The sequence below is a fragment of the Strix uralensis genome, chromosome 13, assembly GCF_047716275.1.
Source record: "Strix uralensis isolate ZFMK-TIS-50842 chromosome 13, bStrUra1, whole genome shotgun sequence".
Taxonomy (NCBI): domain Eukaryota; kingdom Metazoa; phylum Chordata; class Aves; order Strigiformes; family Strigidae; genus Strix; species Strix uralensis.
In genome coordinates, this window is record NC_133984.1 from 9249421 (window position 1) to 9273186 (window position 23766).

A 23766-nucleotide genomic window follows, 5' to 3' on the forward strand; every position below is an offset into this window, starting at 1 on the left:
AGAGCAATAGCATTTTCTACCTGAAGATTTTGGTGCAAGATTTTTATCTTTTCAGTGAGTTGTGGAAATACCCACCTTACAACTTGCAAGGTGAGTGGAAAGTAAAGAAGATGCACAAAAATGCATTAAAAGTATTTAGCCTTTTTTTCCAATCTAATGCTTCCCCCCCCCATTTTGGAATCGTTGCATATCAATTTATTGAAATCTGCTTCTTGTAATCAAATTCTAGTCCTCAGTTTGATGACGTTAGTACAGGTGTTGTGATAAAGTTGAATTAATTTCATTTCTGTCTGCAAACAGCCTATTGTTGAATGAATCACTCTAATATATTAATCAGACACATAATGTGGCATTGTAACAGGGTTAAAAGTGCACACCGATTTCCATTATAAAGATATTCTCAATCAAGCAGAAGCTAATCTAACGCTGTAAGTCATTCTGTAATTCAATTGTACTAACCGCAGAACATGTAAAAACAAGATGTGTTACAACAAAGTCTCAAAAAAGCCCTGCAGATATTTATATCTTTATAGAAAAGAATGATTTACATTTTCAATAAGCCTGATTTGTTTTTGGGAAAAAGGTAATTCTTTTATCATGAAAAAAATCTAATGGGAGTCTTTTTACCTTGTCTGCTATGTTTTGTGTAAATTATCTTGGTGCTGACCTTTAATTGGATTAGTCTAGGACTGACTGTCAGGGAGAAAAACTTACTATGGAACTGGTAGCTTCAAAACTAATAATAATCAACAGATGAAGGGAAAAAAAAACAATGAAAAAAGAACACAGCATTTTCCCAAGCCCTTTGTTGGCCTTGATGGATTAATTTTACCAGCAGCTAATCTCTACTGTGCGGAGATATTTTTACCACTTTCTGTTAATAACAATTAATTGCGCTTCTATTTTAGACTTTGATTGGGGAGGTCCATGGCATTGCCATGGGGAGAGCCTCATGCACCCTTCGCCAGAGGCTGGGTAATGTACTGTGGGGTTTCTCTGGGCTTAACTGGAAAACAAATGGTTCTAATTACTCTGCTGAAGATTTTCAGCGTCTTAAAAACTCTTGGAGTGATTTGGTGAGCTTTGGTGCCCCCATCCTTGTTGTTTCATAGAATCATAGAATTATAGAATCATTCAGGTTGGAAAAGACCCTTTGGATCATCGAGTCCAACCATCAGCCCTACTCTACAAAGTTCTCCCCTACACCATATCCCCCAGCATCTCATCCAAACGACCCTTCAGCAGAAACTGGACTTTAGAAAGAGAAAGGTGGATGGAGGGAACAGAAGGTGGCTCCCTGGGGAGTTATTCCTATGGGGAGCTTAAAATAAGTAGGGTTATGGCCCTTTGTAAGAGACAGGTGAGCACAGAGGAATGATGGGTACCAGACCCTTTGGTGTTGGAAGGGTTTTCTGTTCAGCACAGGGAGGGAGGAAGGCATTTTATAGCAAAAAATGCTATTAATGGCATAAAAACCTTTGGGATGGTTTCAGCACAAGCATTTATTAAAGTATAAATCTGAAAAGCTGCGTATACCTGTGAGTGCAGTCTGCGCAGGTTGCAGAACAGGTATTGCTTTTTGCCTGCTTGTTTTGGTATCACAGTTAAAGCAGAGTTAGTGGTAAGTCTTGTGTGCTCTATTTTATATAAATATTACACTTGCTATTGAATTGCTGATAGAGAGAGAACTAATTAAGGAGATGGGATATCATCAGTAAATTTTTCTTCCCTGAGATTTTATGAGCAGTAATTTGAGAAGAGCCATATTAAAGTCATTGAGGAACAAGTTAATGCTGTGTTTCTAAGAATATTGCCCTTCTACTCAAAGATTATATTCAAGAATAAACAGTGTACAGTAGCTAATTGCTAGCTGACACATTATAATGGCTTTATACTTCCAAAATTGAATTGGTCTGGTTTAAAAAAAAAAAAATAATGCAGTAACTTTTTAATTATTTAACAATGTATTTCTCAAAGAATAATTGAATCTCTGCTCATGGCTATGGGGGGGGAAGTTGGACCTGTAGGTATTGACCACATTTGCAACCCAGCTGACGCGGCTGCTGTTAAATAACCTATTATAGGCTCTGTCTCCGGCTTGCTGGCTTATGTTCCAGACTGATGGCAGGTATCTGTTTTTCCTCTCTAAATTAAGCTGCTAGGAATTTATTTCTCTCAAATTGTTCCTTTCTGTAGTGCCCTAGGCGCAAACATGATGCGATATTAAAACTCACAGAAATCTGCGAAGGAAACCAATTAACCTGGGGAAGGAAAATAACAAGCGCAAGGCACTTGCCTGGAGCTGCGGTATTGCCCGGCCTTGCCCCGCACTCTTTCGCATCGCCCCAGCCTTGGTGGTGGGGGCATCTCTGTGGGCAGCGGGGCTGCCCTGGGCTCCGCTTCCCCGGCTGCTGGTGAGACGGGGCAGTCCCAGCCTTCTCACCACCGACTCCTCCAAGAGAGCCGGAGCTTGCAGCCTGCACTGAACTTGGTGCTCTCAAAGGGGTTATTGTTCACTTATTGGCACTCTGCAACAGGTAGAGTGCAGACGGTAATTTTTTTTTTTTAAAGTTCTTTGTAGAAACTGGTAGCCCCCACAGCCCATTCCTTGCTTTGCTTCTCAGTCTGTTGGGATGGAGTAGATTTGATTGCCTGCAACAGGAGGGTCTTCTAGGGGTCTGCAGTAGCAATTGTGCAAGTATTATAGTATGCACAAAGCACAGTTGTGTAATTGCAATGTTTTTAGCATCTTTAGCAGAAGTGGGCTTCGCTACCTTGAGTCCAAATTTTCTGGCAAGTTAGATGATTTGGTGCTAATGTTGAAATCAGTTGGTTGAGTTTGGAGCATCTTCAGCCTCCTCAGGGAATCAGAGTCCCGCAGGCAGAGCGGCAGCCTGGGATCAGGAGCAGCTGTGCCCCCAGCCTCTGCCATGCCCCCACATTAGCCACACAGCCCACCGGGCGCTCGGGGCTTCATCAGGAGTTGGGCTCCAGGTGCTGTCACATTTTGCTCCTGAACCTGGCTTTGGTCAGTCTAGCAAGTTCCTACTGTTCTCTGGATTTTGCCCCCACATCTTCCCTTTTGCTGTGTTGTCACCTTTCAGGCAAGGCTGACTTCTCTTTCCAAGAATAAAGCCTTAGTTTGGTTGTCTAAGAAACATCGTATTGCGCAGATCTAACTTAAAACCATAATGGGTGCATTAGTATGCTATGGGGCCCTGTTCCAGGAAGTGTCTGCGCTTGGGAAAACTGCATAAGTGTGTTGAAAATTAAGCAAATACTTTTTTCTTGACTCGCCCAGTTGGTTGGCTGGGTTGGGTGAAGCCCTAGCTGGGGCACCTGGTTTGCTACTGAGGTCAGTCTGACCATCAGAACTGAAATACCAAATTTTGTGTTAAACATGGAATTAACAAAACACTGGAGGGAAACACTGACTTGAAAAGTTGTGCTTTAATTATATGTCATGGATTATAAAGGCAGAAGGAACAACTGTGATCATTTAGTCCAACTTCCTCTCTACCTATAAATAACAATAAACAGCCTTTTGCTTAAACACAAAGCAGCTTTCTTCGGTGGATTAAACGCTGCATGCTGGGGACGCCAGAAAGAAGAAACATCTTGTTTGCATTATTTTATGTAGGTTTGAAAGGGCTTGACTCCAGCTGAGGTCACGGTTCTTTTGAGGGAAGGGACATCCTGTGCTGGGAGAGGCTGGGTCAGCACAGGGGTCGGGATGTGGCGGGACACAGTGTGGAGGTGCCTTGGATGCTGCGGCACATATGCAGGTCACCGGGCATCAGGTCCTCCCGGGGGAAGGGTGACATGTCCAAACGGGAGCAGTGATGGAAATTCAGCAGTGGTCTCTGTCTGATTTAAGCTATTTGAACCCTAATGCAGCAGGGAGAAGTGCAGCTGGGGATCATCCAGCTTCAGCAATTAGCACCAAGGGTTGAAACACTTGAAAAGGTCCCTTGCGTTCCGCACTGCTCTTCTGAGCTGCTGCACCCACACCCTTATGCAGACTCTGGGGTAGAGTGACCGTGTAACCATGTGCTGCATCAGACCTGCCAGCTTTTGTGTCACCCCTGTCACATCAATACACGTGGCTGTGTGGGGAACATCCTGCTCCTTGCCCTGAGGAACCAGCACCAGTTAGCTCTTGGGTCACACCGGGGCATGGCGAACGCCTTGGACAGCAGCTGGCGTCTTCGGGGGTGGCTGTGCCATTGGCTCTTCTTCCATCGAGTCTTGAACCCTCTCTTGTTTTTCTCTTGGTCAGTGGTCAAAGCTGTCTTTGCAGACCAGAAATGAAGCCAGGGAGGGGGCACCCATAGGTCCTCCCTGGGCCCTGTGTTCCTGCTGTAACGCTGAGCCTCTGCAAAGTGTCTTGTGATGCTCTATGCGAAGGATGGGATATAAAAATGAAGTTGTATTTCCCTCTAAAAATACCTCCTTAATGCCTCCGTGGTCTGCAGGAGTTTGAAGACCTGGTCTTCAAACAAGTGGTGATGGCCTGCAGTGTGACCTGGTCTGGTAGCTGCAGGGGTCCCTGTGCATTTGTAGCGTGTGTTTGCAGCATGTGTTGGGTGTCACTGCGGGTGCTGATGTGACAGGCACTCTGTTATTTTAAACATTAGTGTTTGTGTGCATTTTACACATTATAGTGTTGCATTATTTAAAGGTAATGCATTATTAAATGCTCTTCTCCTCAGCATGGAGAGTAGGTCACTTCCTGTGATTCCTGCTGCTCTGCACGAGTGAGTTAGGATGTTTTCTCTTACATAATCCTTGCAAGGTGATATCTGAATAATGGAAATCATAATACTATAGAGCTGATTAATTACGTTTAGTACTCCATTAATGAGGAATTTTAGTCAAATGTGTGTAGAAGACATCTGTGTTATCATATTCAGTTTGTTCCTTCTGCTCGAGTGCCTGGAACCAGAGAACAATCATTTAGTTAATAATAATGTGCTTCCTAAAATAAAGGCTTGTAAATTCATTTTTATGCCCATAATCATATTTTCCGCTGTGAGAAGAGTGAGGGAGCGGGGAATTGTCTCTTTCCCATCTTCCTGACAAAATGTATATAATGATTACAAGCATATAATAAGAGTGTTTGTCCTAGCTAAATGTTTCTTCACTTCTGTTAATCAGCATTCGTTTGAGAGTGTGGCGTGCAGTTTGTGGAAGGCGATGCAATCACTGGGGTAGTGTGGCAGATTTAAATCAGTAATAAAAGCCCTGGGGAAATTAACAAGACAAAACATTAACCACAGACTAAACATTAACATATATTAGCATTTTTATTACACCTGTAGAAATGGTAAATGTGCTTGGTTACTACTATTAAAAAGTTTATGTTCTATCCCACATCATCGCAATGTATATTTTTGGTTTAAGCCCTTTAGAATTTAATTAAGCGGATTTCTATAGCAGCGCTTGAGTAATAGACTTCAGGTTCACTTTTATGGTGACTTTGAAGATAAACAGGGCACAAATGTGTTCTTTATAATGCTAATAATACGCATGATGTGTAGCAGAGTAGGTTGTTAAAAAGAACTGGGGAAGAAGCACCAATGCAGGCAGCTGCATTACTGAGACTTTCAGCCTTACTGGTCAAACTGGGTTCCGTTGCTGGATGATGCTCAGGGTTTAATGGGCACCAGTTGGTTCCTCCGAAGGCAGCATGTTTTCTTGAGGTCTGTGGTTGTCTCTTCTGTGCATGCTGTAGCAAATTACTCTTTCAGAGGCTGTGTTCGAATCAATTACAATAGTTAATCGCTTTTCAGTTTAATGCGCAGCTTCTCTCAAAGGAAACTTGGGAATAGGTATGAAATGACATACATGAACTCCAGAGAGCAGAGAAGATTGCGGGAGGAAATCTTCAAAAATGAGGCCATCCCCTTGAGGGAGAAAAAATACTGTGTCTTCCTGGAGAATGAATCTATAAGCAGAAGAGTTCACAGAGAAGACAAATGGAAACTCCATGTAAAGTTTAAGCAAAGGTCAAATATAGCAAGCTCTCTTTTAGAGCAGAGTGGAGCTCATGGGCTGAATAAGAAGCGACAGCAGCAGGTATTCAACAGTGTCTAATGCACTCTCTTCTCTTCCAAGGGGAAGTTGATTAGCTTTTTTTTAAATCTTCTAGAAAATTACCCTTAAAACGCTCTTAAAAGTGATGCTCAGATTGGTGCTGAGGATCACACGTGTGCTGCTTTCCAATCTTTCCCCCCCTGGATTTGCTTGATGATGTGCCAGGCGAGAGGTTTTTACCCCACGCAGCCGCCCTGCCTTGTGCCTGGGCTGCGGAGCGGGTTTGATCTGTGTCCCTGGCGCTGCGAGCGATGCCATCCTGCCGTAACTGGGCTGGGGGTGCCTGTGGGGGCCTTGCCCTCCCCTCCATCAGCTGTACGCAGGCTGTGATGCTTTGCATAGAACCTGGTACTGTGGTCGTTATTCTTTTTTTTTTTTTTTTTTTTTTGACATAATTTAACCCTAGCCCAGTGCCCCAGTTTCCTTTGGCTTGTGGGCACCCACGTGGACCAGTGTTGTGCTTTACACTCTTGCGGTGCACCCGGCTGGAAGCAGCCGTGGTGGTGGATCTGGTCCGTGGCTGCTCACGGTGCATCGTTTCCATGCAGCTGCAAGCAGGTTCCCTGCAGTCCTCTGTCACCTCTTACCTTAAATTAATGGGGAAGCATTAAATTGGGCTGATAGTGCTACTCCATTAGCTTTGTCCCTGTGCTCCGCTCAAATCAATGTTCCCTCTAAAGCAGAGCCGTTACACGGCGTGCAGCTCCCGGGGCCGTCGGGAGCCAGCTGTGTTCCCATCCAGCACGGGGACCCTGGGCAGCCGGGGGGCCCCGGGGAGCCGCAAGGTCCCCGAGGAGCTCTGCCCGACCGGCGGGCACGGTCCCTCCCTGTGACTGGAATCAAGGAATGGAGTGGTGGGTAGTGGTTGGCAGGAGGCAAAAGTGTTCCCCTTGTGGCCTGGGTCACACTCGCATGGAGGAGGCTAATGAAGTCAGGTAATTAGTGAGTCTGTTAATGAGCTGGGGCAGGGAAATTTTGCTTTGGCTGTTATAGTATCAGTGGCTTGGGGGCTTATAAAAGTTGAGGGCTTTGGGAGGGGTTTGCTTGCCTTGTGTCCCCTCACGGCAGTTTTTCAGTGGACTGGCAGGTTCTCTTAAAAACAAATGAAAACCCTAACTTCTGTTGCCTAAAAACCATACTGCCATTTGATTTACTCATTTTTTTGTGGCCTGATGTTTCAAACTTCAGCCTGTTCTCTGGGACTGTGTGTGACATGAAATAAGAGACTGCACGGCTCTTGCACTGAATATATTTTAGATAAGGATTCATGTGTATTTACGATCCCACTGATAGTGTGCGGAGCCTGAGGAGAAGAGCTGGTGGTTCCATTCTGTCAGTTTGCTTTGAATTTCACATTTATATTTGTGTGGTGGGAGGCAACCACATATTACCACTGTTGCTCGATTACTAGTTTAGCACATGCAATTAGATATGCCTCCTTCCTTTTGCTCTCACTCTTGCAGCATACCAGCTTGCCAGGGATCAGGCTGTCCTTGCTCTGCTGCTCCTGACAAAGCAAGTGATGCCTGGAGAGCTGAAGCATCACGCTTTTTTTCTCTTCCAGGTCTGAGGCTTGTGTTGTCCGTTCTCTGACTGCCCTACAGTGGCATTTTTCTGGACTTTTAAAAATTTGGATCTCTCTTTAAAAAAGCAGTGATTAGGAAGAGACTGGGAAACTGGGTTCATGTGTTTGTCCTGAGTTTGCAGGGCACTCAAAATGGGGGAAAGATTGAAACAGGATTTCTGAGCTGTTGTCCCAGGACTGCTTGTGGCCCAGCAGACTTAAGCAGATGGTTTGTGAAATCCTTCCCTCCCCCCAAAAGCACACACGATGCCACCCCTGCAAATGAGCAGGCAATCTGTTACTTCTACATTCTCTCACTTTATTTAAAGTTCAAATCTCAGCCGGGTTTTTGTTTGACTAAAATGTGACAATTATTTCACTGTGGCTTTGGAGGATGGGCTGCAGAGGTGTTTTTTTTTTTTTTTCTGAAAAGTTTAATCAGTACTTGAATAAATAAACAAGTAAAAACTTGGATGGAGACTTTCCACCTTCTATCCGTGAAGATTTATTCTACTGCCCCATGTCAGCGCTAACACAATCCTGTTTGTGGTTTCCTCCCTCACAGGAGCCCGTGGTACCCAGATGCCATGCAGGGCTGTGAGGATGCGGCTGAGCCGCAGCTCCCGTGCAGGAGTTGTGAGGGGCTGCGACCTGGCCGCTTTGCTGTTTGAGCACGCTCTCGGGTGGTGCCATTGTTCGTGCTGTCGCGCTGTCCCTCCCCTCCCATTCAGCACGTCTCAGCATCCTTGGGAAAAAAGCCTTGATCCAGGACTTGCTCTTCTCTGGGGGTTCAATAGGCTTCGCCAGCTGAAAGGCGGGATTTGGAAAAGGAAGGGGGGGGCTTTTCACAGAGCTGGGGAGAATCAAAGGGAGTCATCACAAACGACAGCTTAAAATACCCGACCTTTTCCCACTTCTCTCCTCTGCTTTACATGGCTGTGCAGAGCTTGGGTGCAGCGATGCTGCGTTTGTGGTGTTGCTTGTTCTGTGCCCGCTGTCCCGTAGCTTTTGCATCCCTTGTGTTTCCCTGAGGTAGTTTCGTGGCAGATCTCATCTCTGACCTCTCCGCGGGCTTGGAGGGCACCTTTGTGGGGGGAGGTGTGCAGATCCCCACGCTTCCTCGCGCTCTCCTGCTCATCTGTCCGTTGCAGGGATGGTGGCACCAGCCAGCACAGAGAGAGCACGGGCTGTGCAGCCCCATTCTGCAGTGGTGGGGTCTCATATGCCCTTATCCAGGTCTCCTCCTGCTGCCCCGTGATTTCCTCCTAGTCCTGGCAACTTGCATCAGGGGACTACCTGTAAGTCTTGCGGGAGAGGGATGAGTGTTAAAGGAAAACCCAAAAGGCAAAGATGACAGCCCAAAATGTGGTGTTCGTTTTTCTTACTTCCTTCCTCCCTCTGTTTTTTAAGCCTGCCACGTGATTTAAGGAGGGCAGTAGGGCTGGTACATTCTTCTGCAAGACTTGGGTTTGGCAAGGCAGAGAGGAAACACAGCTAAGAAAGGGCAGTGGAATAAAAAACAGGTAAGATGCTGCAGAAACTGCTCCCCCAGCAGCTGCAGGAGGAGCTGCTTCAGCAGAGGGAGCCGCAGGTGCGGGAGGGACTGGTGGCAGCATCTCTTCCCACCGCGCTGTGAACCAGAAATGACAGTGCCTGGCTCCTGGGAGATTTCTCTTTTACTCTTCGTTGTATGGCAGCCTGAGCAAACAATCTGTGCTGTTCTTGATAATGAAAGAGGTGACAATAGTAATTTATTTGCCCACCCAAATGCAGGATGTAATAGAACAGGATTAATCTCTTCTCTTTACACATCAGACGCTTGTAGCTTTGGGCAGTGGGTGTGCTTTTAGCCTCTGGAGTGTGGCTAACTAGGAGTTTAGCTGGCTGCGTTGGTTTGGTGTGGTATGAAGATAAATGAGGTGCTGCAAGGAACAGGCATTTTATGGGTATGTGGTTGGTCCCAAGCCTGGATGCAGGCGGTGAGATGAGGCTCAAGGAAAGAGGGGTTGGTGTCAGCTGCGGTGCCTTCATGGCCCTGGCGATCAGCTGAGCTCCCTTCACAACCCAGCATGGATGAGTCCTGCAGAATAGCACAGGGTGGTTCAAAAGGCAAGTTTCCCAGTGGCAGTGGTGCCTCGGGGGGACAGTTATCCCTCAGTGGTCTCTCAGAGAAGGAAATGGCTGCAAATCCATCCGCAGCAGGGACTGCAGCGGCAGCCACGGCACTGCTGGCTGAGTCTTGGGACAGTGGCCGCGCGGGAGAGCTTTAATGAGGCGTTTTGGATTTCTTCCCTTGCTGCTGCAGCCGGTTACCGAATCATCTGTATGCTAATGAACTAATTTGTGTCATTAACAGAGCCCTTGTTAATCAAGACCTCCCATGGTACAACTGAGCTGTAGCCACAGTGCTTGCTGTATTTTAGGCCCTGATTTTTTTAATTAGTAACAATGTGTATGATGCTCATCCCTGGGCACCTGCAGCGCAGTCTGTGCAGATGCTGAGATGCCTTGAGATGCAGAACCGGGGTCTTAGGATTTACCTTCAGAGGGGAGGTGTTTCCTAAAAGTCCATCTAGAGAGGTGGAGTGTGGTGTCTTGAGATGCTGTGGCTTTCAACAAGGAAGGAGCAGGGAACATCTCGAACCCCCTCCTGCCAGCATGAGTTGAACCTGGCACAGGGAGACTTGCCAGTCACACCTGCAGCTTGAGGGTTTTGATAGCCACAGGTGCACTTTGATGCCCAAAAATCTTGCCTGAAGTTTCCTGCCTTCCCTCCCACAGGGTGGGTATTCATACAAGAGTGAGGTTGCATCCTTAGGGCAGCAGCTTGCTTTCAGGTGCTTGCATGAGCTATGGGAGAGATTGGGATGATGTGATGACAAACCAGCTCATGTGCAGGTACCAGTGTGCATCTTAGCTATTTTCCTGCAGTGTTTCTGGTCCCAACACTTCCTCATGCTGCTGTGTTTGTGTTTTCCAGATCAGCCGGTTATGTGGCCACACTCAGCAGAGGCAGTATCGATCAGCTAATTACCCTGAAGACCTTTTTGTTGACAAGAAAGTTCTGAAGATGACTCACATTGATCAAGAAGAAACTCTGTCGAGCAGGAGGAGGTGAGAATGCTGGGGCTGAGCACGGTGCCCATGACAGGGGCTGCAGGAGCGGTTGCTGTACAGGGTGGCCCCATGGAAGCAAGTGGAAGAGCTCCGTATTTCCCTTACCCATAAACCTGCAGCTGGTTTTGACTCTGAGCATCAGAGCTGCTCCATGGCTGGCTCTGAAATGCAGCAAGGTGTCTACATGTGGTTTTTTTAACCTGTAAAACTGCCTCCTGCTTTTCATCTTTGTCTTGCTTTTTTGCAATCACCAGGCACCGAGGTTCATATACTGAACATCTTGTCTGGAAATACTCACAGGTGTAGTTATAGGTGGAAATGGTCATTCTAGCCTGAAACGTTGCATGTAGCACCATGTGTGTAGGTAAGGGGGACTCATTTCCCTTTTTTTTGTGCAGTTTTTTACGGTAGTTCAGGAATGTTAACAGCCTTTTACTGAATATTTTCAAAGCGAAGCAGGTGCCTCCGCTGCTGGCAGTGCACCCTGTGCTTCCTTCCCTCTGCAAATAGAAGCTGTAATTCAGTGGGCTCATGCTGATGTGTCATGGAGAAGCATCTCCCCTCTGGAGCTGAAAGCACGCCCAGAGATATGTGGTGCCTTTACTGCTGTCTTGAATACAAGAAAAATCCCTGTGGAAAACAGGCGAACTTGGCAGTTTTTGGATCTGGGGGTAGATGAAGTTGGATGGATTTTGCTTTAAAGAGTAACAGGGCCACATTCTTGATACAGTTCCTATGAGATATAGCACCAGGGCTTGCATTCCTCCCTTGTCTCAACATGTCGGAGGGTTACAGCCCAGGCTCTGCCAGAGATGTCCTTTGAGGGCTGTGAATTATGTGAGCTCATACCTGAAGATACAGAGGACTTTCTCCCTTCCCTTCCCCTCCCTGCCCGGCAGGGAGCTCTGCTCCCCAGGAAAGTTTTCTTCCATGCGTTCTCCTCAGCGCTGCCGGGGTCTGCAGGACAGGGAGCAAGGCAGTGCCTAGGATGTAAGGAGCTGCGTGTGATGGGCAATGTAAGGCTTGTCCTGCTCAGGGCTTGGTGTAACTGGAGACCCAGATCTTGCCTTATTTTGACTTTCAAAATGATGTTGGTTGGACCTCCTGCCCCACCGTAAGCCCGGTGCAGGAGATGGCTGTAGGAGCTGGTTCGTGCAGGAGGTGAACATCTGAAGCACCCCTCCAATTTGTGCGAGGGGGTTGTGGGCTGAACTCCCACCCTTTGGAGGGGCTTTGACTCGTCAGGCAAACCCTCGTGAACTGGCATGGACAGTGATGGACTGGTTGGTGCTTGCGATACCCTGGCAGGCTACATTTTGGTGACCCGAGGGAGGACTTTGGTGGCCCTCTGCCTCCATCCTCTGCCTCCATCGGCTGCCAGCTCTGCCTGCATGGGCTGTGTGGGTCCGATTAGGGCAGAAACGGGCTCCTCTTTAGCACAAGGGCAGAGCAGAGCAGCGCAGGCTGCCTTCGCTGACGCTGGGGTGGCTTCTCCTTGTTTCGCCTGCCCCCAGCTGGCAGTTGGGGGCTTAGTCTGGAGAGGGAACCCTGCGAAATCCCCAAGCAAAGAGGGATGGAGGGAGCTGGCCACCCCCTCTGCGCCCCAGCCTGCTGAAGCTTGTTCTGACAGCCTGGCACTGTTGGGCAGCTCCCCACAGCTGGCAGGACATGGGGGTCACACCGCTGTGGGCACCAAGGGGATGCCCCCAGGAGTGCTCACAGCTCGAGGTGCTGATCCCTTGTCATCCCTCCCAGGGAGGGAAGAGGCCAAGAAATAACCCCTTGCCAAAGGCGAAAATGTGCTGAACCCAAGCCAGGAGACTGTGAGGCCAAGTCTTACTTCCTCCAGTCCCTGCTATTCATATTATCATACATTTTGTGCCATTTACCTAATTAAATCTGCCAGTGCTTCCTGGTGATGTGGCTGAGTGCCCCTGAGGGGACAGACCTGGGCTGGGGGAATGGGCACATCCTGCTCCCACATCCTCTGTCCCCTTTCTGATGGCTCTCAGAGTCCCCGGGGTCAGCCTGTGTCCTGGCACTTCTGGGCCACTGCTGAAAGCTGGGGACAAAGGTCATTGGTGCTGTGAAGGGAGGGTGCAGGGTGGAGGTGCAGCCTGATCTGCATCCCCTCTGTCTGCTCCTGCGGCTCCTCCTGCCTTCCTGGGGCAGACTCATTTTGCTGAGTGTAACTTGCCCCTTCAAATGCAGACTGTGACCCCATGGCCAGCCCAGCATATGCCTTTTTGACAGTGCAACATGAAACCCAGCATTATCCATCCATACGGGTCTGTACTGAGAGTGTCTGCTCTGGTCTGCCACCAGAAATGCCACCTGCCCTCGCAGGGATTTTGGGTGGCCGATGTCAGACAGACAGTGACAAGGCTGTCCTTTCCTGAAGGGCCTCCATTGCCTTCTGCAAAGCAGAGGGGACTGCTGACAGCCTGAGCACTTGCTGCTCAGATGTACCCCGTATATCAAGGCCTGAGCCAGCAGTACCTTTCCTTAGGGGCTGTGAGAGTGCAGAGAGTGTGTCTGGCTTTGGTGTGCTGCATGGTTGGGCTCAGGTTCTGCTGCCCCAGCATCCCTCCTGTTACAGACGGTTTTGCCCTAAGAAACACAGATTCAGCCCTTGACTGAATAACATCAGGGGATGGTGCAAAATGCTACTTGAGGTCAGAAATAAGACTGATGCTTCATGGTTTGTTTGCACCCAGCTGCTTTCTTGTTGTGTTTGTGTCACTACTTTCACTGGTTAAAATGCACCAAACTCATCTTCTTTTCCTCTTTTAACTGAGCACCATTTTCCCCCCCCTTTCTTCCAGGGAACTCATTACGAAGCTGAAGTCCCACAGCAGTTTTTACAGCAGCTTGCCAGAGTACATCTGCAACCACAGCTCTGCTGTTCAGAATGACACTCTTTGCTGGAATGGACAAGAAGTCGTGGAGAGGTGAATAACATCTCCCTTTCCCTCCTCCTCGCCAGCACCGCTTATCTTTTTTTAACTAGATGCAGGAGTGGTCTGTGACCAGGACACTGCTCATTCCCTTAAGAAACCTTTTGCAGAGCCGGTGTCAGCTCAGATGAATGTACAAAGTCTGCACAGAGAGGAGAAGTGGTTGTGTGCTGCCCTCCACTGAGTTTTCTGCACTCTGCTTTGAAAAGCCTGCAACCATGACTGGTTTTGGCCAGGGTGGGTTGGTCGTGGCGAGCCAGAGAGAGGAGAGCAGCAGCAGCTCAGCGCAGCCATGTCCGTGGGAGGGTGCACCACGGTGCCAGGGTAGCTCCTCCGGAGTAGCAATGGGGGCATTGCCACCATGCACTGCCTTGGGGTGGGGATGTCTCCAACCTGGCTCCATGCAGTGGTAGCAGGAGAGCATGGCTGGTGTCCCCTGCCCCATCCGGGGAGTGACAAGGAAGAGCACCTTGTTAGGTTTCTCCTTAGCCATGGCTCAGTGCTGGAGGAGGTCAGGACCGCTGAGCTCTGGTGGTGCCGCTGCTGCCATCTGACCGTCCTCCCACAGCCAGGCCCTGCGTGTCCTCTCTGGATGGAGTCATTCACACCAGGGTCCAGCTCGTGCCCCACTGTCCGGTTCTGAGGATGTCCTGGTGGTAATTGTGAGGTTAATGAGGACAGGCAAATAGAGGATTCATAGCATAAAGGTGAAGGAATTGTTAATAGCAATGGAGATTTTTCTTGTAAAAGATACCCTTCAGGAATGTTAAAAAATGTGGAAATAGAATTTGGAAATGTTTTTTATAATTATACATAAATCTCCTCTAATCACCCTACTTTGCAAAGCATCCTTTGCTATTAAGTAGTTTGCATAAGGGAAGAAATAGAAATAAAATCAGGAAGTGGTGAAATGTTGAGATATTAATTATGACTTCTTGATCAGTAACCTCAGGTGGTAATTAGCCTGTACTTGCAATACTGACCTGAAACACTGAAGGGACCAAAATAGCATCAAACTATATTTTGAAAAAAACTGCTCAAGCATCTAATATCACACACTTAATAAAATGTACTTATTTTGCCTAAGGAAAAATGTGTCCTTTACTTATTTCTGGAAAATCTTGAGTTTCCATGTCTAAATGAGAAGTTCAATTGGAAAAAAAAAAAGACTATTTCAGTATTGTCTCACTGATTGTTAATTAAAACTCCTTAAACAGTGCTATAAACACTGCAGCTTTGCAGGGGAGGACCTAGGTGACACTATGGCTGGGAGAAGTGGCAGCGATGGGAAGGTGCCAAGTCCAGATCCTTCTGCAAATGTAAGAGTTATTTGCAGATCCAACATGACTTTAGATGATAGCCTTCCTCAGCTTTCTGCTGAGAATACCAGTGGACTGCCATAGGCAGAGATGTCACCCTGGGTCCTTCCTGCAATGCTGTGGTGTTGGTGGCACAGTTTGGCAGGTCACATAGGTGCCACAGCTTGCAGAGGGGGCAAGGCAGGGAGAGGATAAAGTGTGTGTGCATGAAGGGGACACCAAGATTTCAGCCCCTGGCTGCCTGGCTGTTAAATTGAGTATTAAATCCTCTCTGTTCTTGAAGAGAGCGTGCCTTTCCACTCCTCTCCTCCTTGCTCCCTCTGATCTATTGCACAGATGTCACCACCTCTGCCAGCTCCTATGAAATATTAGTAACAGCTCCCTTGCAGGCAGATATTGGAGTGTTTTGCTGAGAGCAGAGAGGGGTGCTGACTTAAATCCCCCATCCCCTTGCAGGGACATCAGTGGTGTCCAGGAGGGGGAAACTTGCTGGCTGGGTAAAGAAAGCAGTGTGGGTGATGGCTCACACGGAGGAGATTTGAACGCTCCCATGAAGGCAGAGAGTTCAGGAGGGAGAGCAAATGGATGCACAAAATGGAAATACCTGTTGCCCCTTAAATGCATCGACTGCTTTCCCACCTTGTATTTTTAGCATCTGCAGCCGTAATGCTTCCCAGGGTGACCATAGTCTGAGAAAGTATCTCATACCTGGTGGTGTTTCTGCCGATGAAACTACAGGGGGTACTCAGCTAAATAAAGCTGAACTAAGATAATGGTCTGGGGTGCTCCTCTCCCAGGACCCATTTGCAGAATGTTTCAAATAGAAGCAAACATGTAGTTAAAATGGTCTCTAAAGCCAATTGCATTGCTTCACGTGGAGCCAAAACTGACTGCTTCACGTGCTTGGACTTCCCAGCATGGCATCTCTTTCAGAGAGTCTGGGAGGATTTCTGAAAATCAGGAGCGTTTAAGGTAATGGTGCTTGAGTACCCCAAACCGGCAGTTTCTTTATTTCAGTGTTTTCCCCAAGAGGGAGCCAAGCAGCTGTTCACAGTGTAGGAGCTCTTTCACAAGCTGCTCTGAGAATGTGCATTATGTACTGGAGTGTTTCCGGCATGGCTACAGCAATTCTTGGTCATCAAGCCCCATCTTGCCACTTTTTGCAAGAAACTTGATGTTTTTTGGATATCTGATGTTCATTTCAGGATGCTGACCTGGTAGTTGTCTCACATGTCTAATGGCTCCCAGAAAGAAGGGTCTGATTTTCTAGGTTTTGTGCATGTAAAATATACTTTCTACCTTAATGTTTTCCTCTTGCTTTGTTAGATATTGGCTTTTTCAAATCAGAGCTTCCTGACTGAAAGTTCAGCAGGCTGGATGGGAGGAGACGCTCATGCCTTGCACTTAACCTGCTGTGTGTGGTTGCTGTAGCTGTATATGTTTCACCTCAGGATGGGATTGAGTTGCCTGAGCATGGGCACCACATGCGACCTGAGACCCCTTCACGTTTCTGGGACATCCACAGGGAAGACCTGTGTCCCTGTGGAGTGGCAACTGGGGCTCAAGGGAGACATCTTGATGTTCCTATAGCAATATGAAGTGCCCATGCTAAAGACAGATTAGAAAGCACCTGCCAAAGCTGCTGAAAGCTTTGCAGCATCAGGTGAAGACCAGGGGAGAGCAGTGGTTGGGTGGATGCTGTGTTTCCACGTGTTTCCATGTCTGATGGATAAAACTGCTCGGGCATTGCTGTATCAGTGAGCTCAGTGTGAGCATCCATATGGGCATGTCTGGCTTTGGTGGTGTTCCTGTAGGGTTTGTGGCTGTTTACCTCTCACATCTTTAACGCAGTATCTGAGTGCTAATTAAGTTAGAGAAGGGCCCTACTTGTTCATCCGTTTCCTGACCTCTCTGTCACGACAAAATTTGCTCGTTATTCTAAGTCCTTTTCCTATAACATGTTAAATCAAGCCTGGAATAGCAACTTCACAGCTCCTTGCCAATGCACTCAAGTACTAGATAATACCGACAATGTGTATCCTGCTATTTCACACAAACAGTCCCTTCTGCGTCCTACGCTGCTCCTCTTGTGGTTTTTCTGAGTCAGTATTTACTCTGTCCTGTTTATCCCAGTGCTTTGTTATCAGCGGAGAGTGAGCGTGTCCCTCCTCCATGCAGACTGGATGTGCTCAGTGCCTTTCCACTGGGTCTTCATTTCCCAGTTTGAGCCTTGAACCATCCTCTGTTTCCTCCTTACTCTTAACTCCCTATGCCCTGATTAAATGTGGCGTGTTTGTCTGGGACTCCAGTGCAACTCAGCTGGCTGGAGTACCTTATTGGGCTTTTCTCCTGACACAATGAACTGTTTCAGTGCAGTCCTCTGCAGGCTCTACTTTGCGTGTCATGGTGGTTGAGGTCTGACTCTACTTGAGCTATGTTCTTGTTTCGTCCCTGGCTCTGAGATTTCCTGCCAATGGAGCAGGGTTATGCATGTAGCGGGTGCACTCCTTGCCTAGTGCAGCCCCTTGCAAGCCCCTGAAATTAAGAGCTCTGTGAGGACCTGTTTGAGGGCTTTTTACACCTTGGCTTGTGGTGAGGATGACATGCAATGTGCTCTGCTGATGGGTCAGCATCACTTATCCTGCTTTGTGTATTCTAGCATTTTTAATACGATTCATCCTTTGTTTTCTTTTCCTGAGTCTATATGGTCCTTTGTCCATCTCATTTGCTTCTCCAGGTTGGACCATCTAATGACAAGAATTCATCCTCCTTCCTGAGGCTTGATCTGTGGGTTAATACTTTGATCGCCGTCCCTTAGGTGGGTTTAGGACATGGTGCCTTGAAATAATGGCTTGCAAACAGTGGCAACCATACAAGGAAGGTTGGTTTTTCTGTTCACTCAGAGCAGTGCCTGTGTCTCTTCCTGTGCTCTTACTGTGTGCTTGAAGAACATAAGCCAAAGTGGGAAGAAAAAATAAAAGGCAACACATTACTGCTTTTCACACTTTTCAAAGTGTGCAAAAACATACTGTGCTTTTATGGGATGCCACAGAGGTTCACAGGAAAAGCCACATGTGGCACACTCCACCACTTGCAAAGAGCTTATTGAGGGGTCATGGTGCTTGGGTGTTTGTGGTAGCTGGGGACTGGACCTGCTGGATCTCCCTCTGTGTCTGCATCTCTGTGCACCTCTTTGCAGCTTTCCTGTGCTCAATTAATTGACAGGCGTTTCCCTGAGATAGCAGAGGGCTGGACATGTAGACAGGGTGACTGTGCAACAGCTTAAACCTGCCTAAGCAAGGGTTGCTCTTCCTTGCCTCTGTCTTCATGCCCCATCTTTGTGCCTGCCCTCACGCTGGTGGTGGTGGGTGGTGAGATGTTGTCCAGCCTCTTTATCTCCATCCAATGTAGAGAAAAACCAGAGGGTGATTCTTATCACTGAAGTCCTGACTGAGTAATTAGCTCATTTAAAGACTTCATCTTAATTCAAGTGGGTGTTGAGATATTGAACTCATGTCAGTTTCTATGGGAGTTAGGCGTCTGAACCTCAAAGGTGATTTGAGCCTTATATATAGTATCAGGGTTTTGCAGCATTTAATACTAAAAGCCTCTTAAAATCTAGATTCTCAGAGTTTAATAATCTGCTTACAAGAGTATATTCCTTTCAAGCTGTTCTGAGTAGAATGACAGCAGCATTTGCCCACCATAAAACTTGTAAGCATGTTAAGTATTACTGTTAGATACTGCTATTTCCAAATTTCTTGAGACAAACGTGTACATTAATCTAAATCACCCGCATAACTCTTGTTCTCTTTATACCAATTCCAAATTAATATATTTTTAGCACCTTGCCAGATTCTCTTCTTCAAGCTAGAAGTCTCAAATTTCCCTGCTGTTGCCAGTGTAGTGTGGTTTGTTTTAATCATACAAATCATAAACAATGAAAGTACAATTGGAAGCAAGAGAGAAAAATGAGATTCTGTAATTGGAACAAAGAAAATTCCATGCCAGCAATAACCCTTTAGTTCATGAAGGGTTTGGTTATTTCTGGCAGTGCTGTGAAATACCTGATACAATGGAGTCCCGAAGAGGGAGGCTGTATAACTTTTCAAGCACATAAAACACAGCTTTGTAGCAAATGTAAGCTATAATGAAAGGATAGTAGGCAAATTTGGTGGGTTATTGAGTGGCCATAATTGTTTCCAGAGTATTTCAGAAGTGAAGATCATGAATCTTCCTCTATTAAACCTGCTGCTTGGTCTCAGGTTTAGCCAATTTTTCCACAATCTACTTGTCTTGAAATTTACTCAACTGCAGTAAGAATGGAGGGAGACCTCAGGCTGTCTTTTTATGTGAGAAACTCCCATTGTTTTGCTATATTACAGTTTTTGCTGTTCCTTCTTAAAGTCTCATCTCCCAGAACCAGGCGATTACCTGAGACTTCACATTTATAACCAAACTAACACCTGCAGCATGCTTACCGGCCGTAGCGCATTGCACAGGGTGGTTGGGAAGAGATGACACTTCCCTTTGGCAGGGAACTGATACAGCAGGATCTCAGAGGGCTCTCATGGTAGTGAGACCAGGCTGCAAGGTGTCGGCATTTGGAAATCCAGCAGAAAATGGCTCCTTTTTATTTAGGTGAGAACGCTCCCCACTGAGAGTGTTGGATCCTCCTGGTTGCTTTTGAAGAAGCTTGCTTAGAGCTGCTGGTGGTGTAAATTGACTGCGGCACTGTGAGCTCTGCAGCGACTGCAAGCAAGTAATGAGTGCACGTTGCAAGCCAGGAAGGCACCTGAGAGCCATACATTCCACCTCTCCCCTGCCACTTGCACCCCCATATAACAGATGCCTGCATATGGTCAAGGGATGGTGTGACCCTGCACCCTGTGTGCAAGAGGACACCTGGGGTGGACCTGCACTTGTCTGGACTGCAACCCACACCCAGCTTGTGGCTGGGCTGGGGTAACTGGTATAATTGACCAGGTATGTCTGGACCTCTTTCTTTACAGAGGAAACTATCAGGGAAAGAAGTTATCACCTCTTCTTGGAGGCTTATTACGCCCTGTCTGCAGGGCCAGATGAGTGGGCTGGAAGCAGCTCTTCCAGCCTTTTGGCTGCTGCTGCTGATGTGACACTAAGGTTGTCCCACTAAACCAAAGGTAACAAGGGCCAGAGAGACTAAAATGTTGGCATCACCACTGTCCCCACCTTTACTGACCCACGAAAACCAGTTGGAGATAACATTTGGGTGCCTGCCAGGAGTGTGGGGGAGAAATGTTTCTTTCCTATCTCTCCTTTTTTGTATCTTCTTGCTTCCTATGTGGTGAGGACTTGGTGTCACCAGCCCGCATGGCCTGTAGTGAGTCATGTCTTGAAATGCAGAGCAGCTTTGGGGGATTGTGGGTGCTGGAAATCCTGCTCTCTTAAGCTTGGTTATTGTCTTGTGCGATAAAACCTTCTCTTTTGTATTGTAGTCCTGTCTTCTAGCAGTCTGTGTTGTCTTTGTCCCCCAAATGCTCCCTCAAACAAGTATGATTCAGTGAACAGAGATAGTAGAGAGCCTGCAAGGGGTACCGCGCTGTTTAAATTGTGGAGGTGCATTTGAATAAATACTTTTCAACTGAAAGGCAGGGATAAATTAATTGTTATTTGAACTACAAACTTACTTTCCTTTTTCTAAAAAGCGTAATTCTTTATATCTGACTTGCAGGATTACTTTCTCTAAATCACCTGTCAGGCATTGCAGTAACTCATCTCTCAGCCAGCATGGCCAAGTAGGATGAACACACATTTTACATTCATTGCCATATATTTAAATTGCATTTGTCATCTTGTCTTCCTTGCTCTGAAATGAAAGCCTGGAAAGAGCTGTATTTGAACTGGAATGACCAAACATTCACAGGAGACATTTTTGGATGATGGGGAGGAAAGGAGGGGAAAACCCCTTAATCTGACTGCATGCTCTGGCATTTATGGATGAGAAGGAGCAGGAAGGGTCTGTAGTTGTGCTATCCCCACAGAAGACCTCAGATCATTAGTGTTTTCATCAGGTGGTTGTCTTTAAAGTTGTTTTTAGCAAGGGCTGCTTATCAGCACATTTTACAATGTGACATTTGTCTTTGGAAAATACCATGTGCCCAGCAAGAGCCCATACCCAGGGAGCCCAGGCAAGGAGATGCTGCTGACTGACGTTGAGACACGTCAAAGAGGAAAGTATTTTGGGCTTTGCTTATGAAGTGGAAGCCAGGCCATGCTCATGTTGCAACACTGATACCCTTCAGCACAGGGACCCCCTGGGACTATGGGGTGGGCTTGAACCGCTGTACATATTTGCTGTTCGATGCCGCTATCACCATGGCAGAGGTATGTGATGGGTTTCATGGAGTGGCACAAGTGTCCTGCAGAAGGGACAGTTTTATTGGCAGCAGTTGAAAGCAGCTTGAGATGGCTCTGAGATTCTTTCTTTTCTGCATTGTGGCTGGAGAACATGGGAGGAAGGTGACTTTGCTTTGCAATGGGACCTGGCAGCCCACCAGCCCTGCGGCAGCTCAGTAGGATGCGGGGGAGCCTGAATGGGGACCATCCTGGGAGCCCCCTCTCCTCCAGATCCGTGGGGGCTGCAAAGGCATCTCTGTGCCATATTTAAGGCCTGGCTGCTTGGCCTAGGCTACGGGGAGGGGTGCCAGCTGCCTTTTCCAGCTTTTCTGGCATTTCAGGAATGCCCATCCCTCACTGAAGCTACATTTCAAAGTCTTTAACCCTTCGGTTGGCTGCATCCCACATGCCTGAATACATGCCACCCAGTCCTGGTGCTCAGGCAGAGAGGGGCACAGCCGAGGAGGGGGCTGGTGTCCCCTTTATACCTGAGCGCACCAAGAGGTCTTGGCTTAGCAGGCAGAGGCAGTGTGTCCTGAAGCACCCAAGCCAGGCAGGAGCATGTCTCTGGCTGTTCGGATGTAGCGTGTCCCTCTGCATCTGCTTCTTTGCAGTTCATGCTCAGATGTGCAGCTTGCAGTGCCCACTACCTTGCTGCTTCAGATGACTTGTGTGATGATGCAAATGATTCATTTTGGGCCTAATACGTACCCTTGTACCTGGCCAGGTGGGAAGCACCAGGCAATGGCACTCTGCTTCTCCAGCATCACTGTTTTAGGGAGACATCCCTCTGCAAACGCTTTCAGGTTTACTTCTTTCTCTGGTAGACTTGTCCCCCTGAGGAGGGTGATCTGAGGTCCTCACCACCCCGGTGGAGCCTTCTGGAGAACAATTTCAGTCTTCAGTCACGTAATTATGGTGTGTTACTGCCGTAGTACTGTGTTCTTCCCTCCTGTACGATATTGCGTAGGCTACAGAAATCCTCTCTGGCAGTCGTATGGATTTCAGAAGGGGTTTCGCCCACTCAAACCCAGGCTATTGAGCTTCTTTGTATAAAACTGTTTAGGAAGGAGTCTCTATTAATTTAGGTATGCACCAAATGGGCTTGGTTCTGCTCTTGCTAAAACCTGTGGGAGATTTATCCTGCTAGCTAAACCTCTTAAATCACAGGAGAATTTTTGGCAATGTACTTTAAAGTTCCATCAGTGCTTTAAATTAAATTTATGGTCACACCAAAAATGGTCGTTTCTTTGGCATCTAAAAAGTTATGTGTCTCAGGGATGTTTACGTTCAGTCGCCAGATGTGTTTGTCAGGTTGGCACGGTGGCATTAAGTGACTGTGTGACAAATAAGCAGCGGGTTTAATGGTTAGCTGCTCCCAATGCCTTATTCCCCTGCAAAAAGTTAAGCCCAAGTATTTGCAGAGCCGGGCAGGTCTGTGCTTGCGACAGCAGCATCTTCCCACGAGATGGTGCTCGGAGCATGCAGTCCCGCCGGCCCTCTGTGCCAGGAAACCAGACCTTCTCCTGGCCATGGGCTGCTGCAGGCTGGGATCCAGCCTGGCACTCTCTGACCCCACTTCTCACTTAGCTTTCAGCCTACGACAAGCCTCTTAATACATGTGGAGTGCCTTTCTGAACTGGGAGCTGTTGTGTCTTAGGGATAGCTCTGAGGATAACGCAGCTATTAAAATAATTTTTTTTTAAAAGTGTGTGTTTTGCAAAATGTTGGGTCCTAATGGGAGGCCCCAGAGTAGGGAAAGGTGTCTGGGTGGAGAACAGCTGGAGTTGGTACGGTGCACCTGACTGTTCAGTTTGAGGAGGAGAAGGCTGAGGGGAGACCTCATCACTCTCTACAACTACCTGAAAGGACATTGTAGAGAGGTTGGTGCTGGTCACTTCTCACAGGTGATTAGTGACAGAACAAGAGGGAATGGCTTTAAACTGCAACAGGGGAGGTTTAGACTGGACATTAGGAAAAAAATTTTCACAGAAGGAGTGGTCAGACAGTGGAATAGGCTGCCCAGGGAGGTGGTGGAGTCACCATCCCTGGATGTGTTTAAGGGTCGTTTAGATGAGATGTTGGGGGATAGTGTGTAGGGGAGAACTTTGTAGAGTAGGGCTGATGGTTGGACTCGATGATCCCATGGGTCTTTTCCAACCTGAATGATTCTGCGATTCTGTGAAGCACTGCATGGGGGGTTGACTGTGCAGGCAGCTATCCCAGTGTTGAGGAGCTGGTGGGGCTTGGGAGACCCAAGTTGATGTCTCTGCTTTGCAGCGATGCTTCTCCTGTACCTGGAAAAGCTGTTTGTAGCTGGAAACAGGAATATACA

General features: G+C 47.5%; 1 protein-coding gene across 1 annotated transcript in view; it reads left to right on the plus strand.

Annotated features, from left to right (window-relative positions):
- Positions 1-23766, plus strand: part of GPC3 (glypican 3) — a 153531-nt gene that overhangs the window by 80676 nt on the left and 49089 nt on the right. Inside the window, exons 4-5 of the mRNA XM_074882898.1 lie at positions 10641-10774; positions 13603-13728. Coding sequence (XP_074738999.1) covers positions 10641-10774; positions 13603-13728 — 260 coding nt within the window. The remainder of the gene's footprint in view (positions 1-10640; positions 10775-13602; positions 13729-23766) is intronic.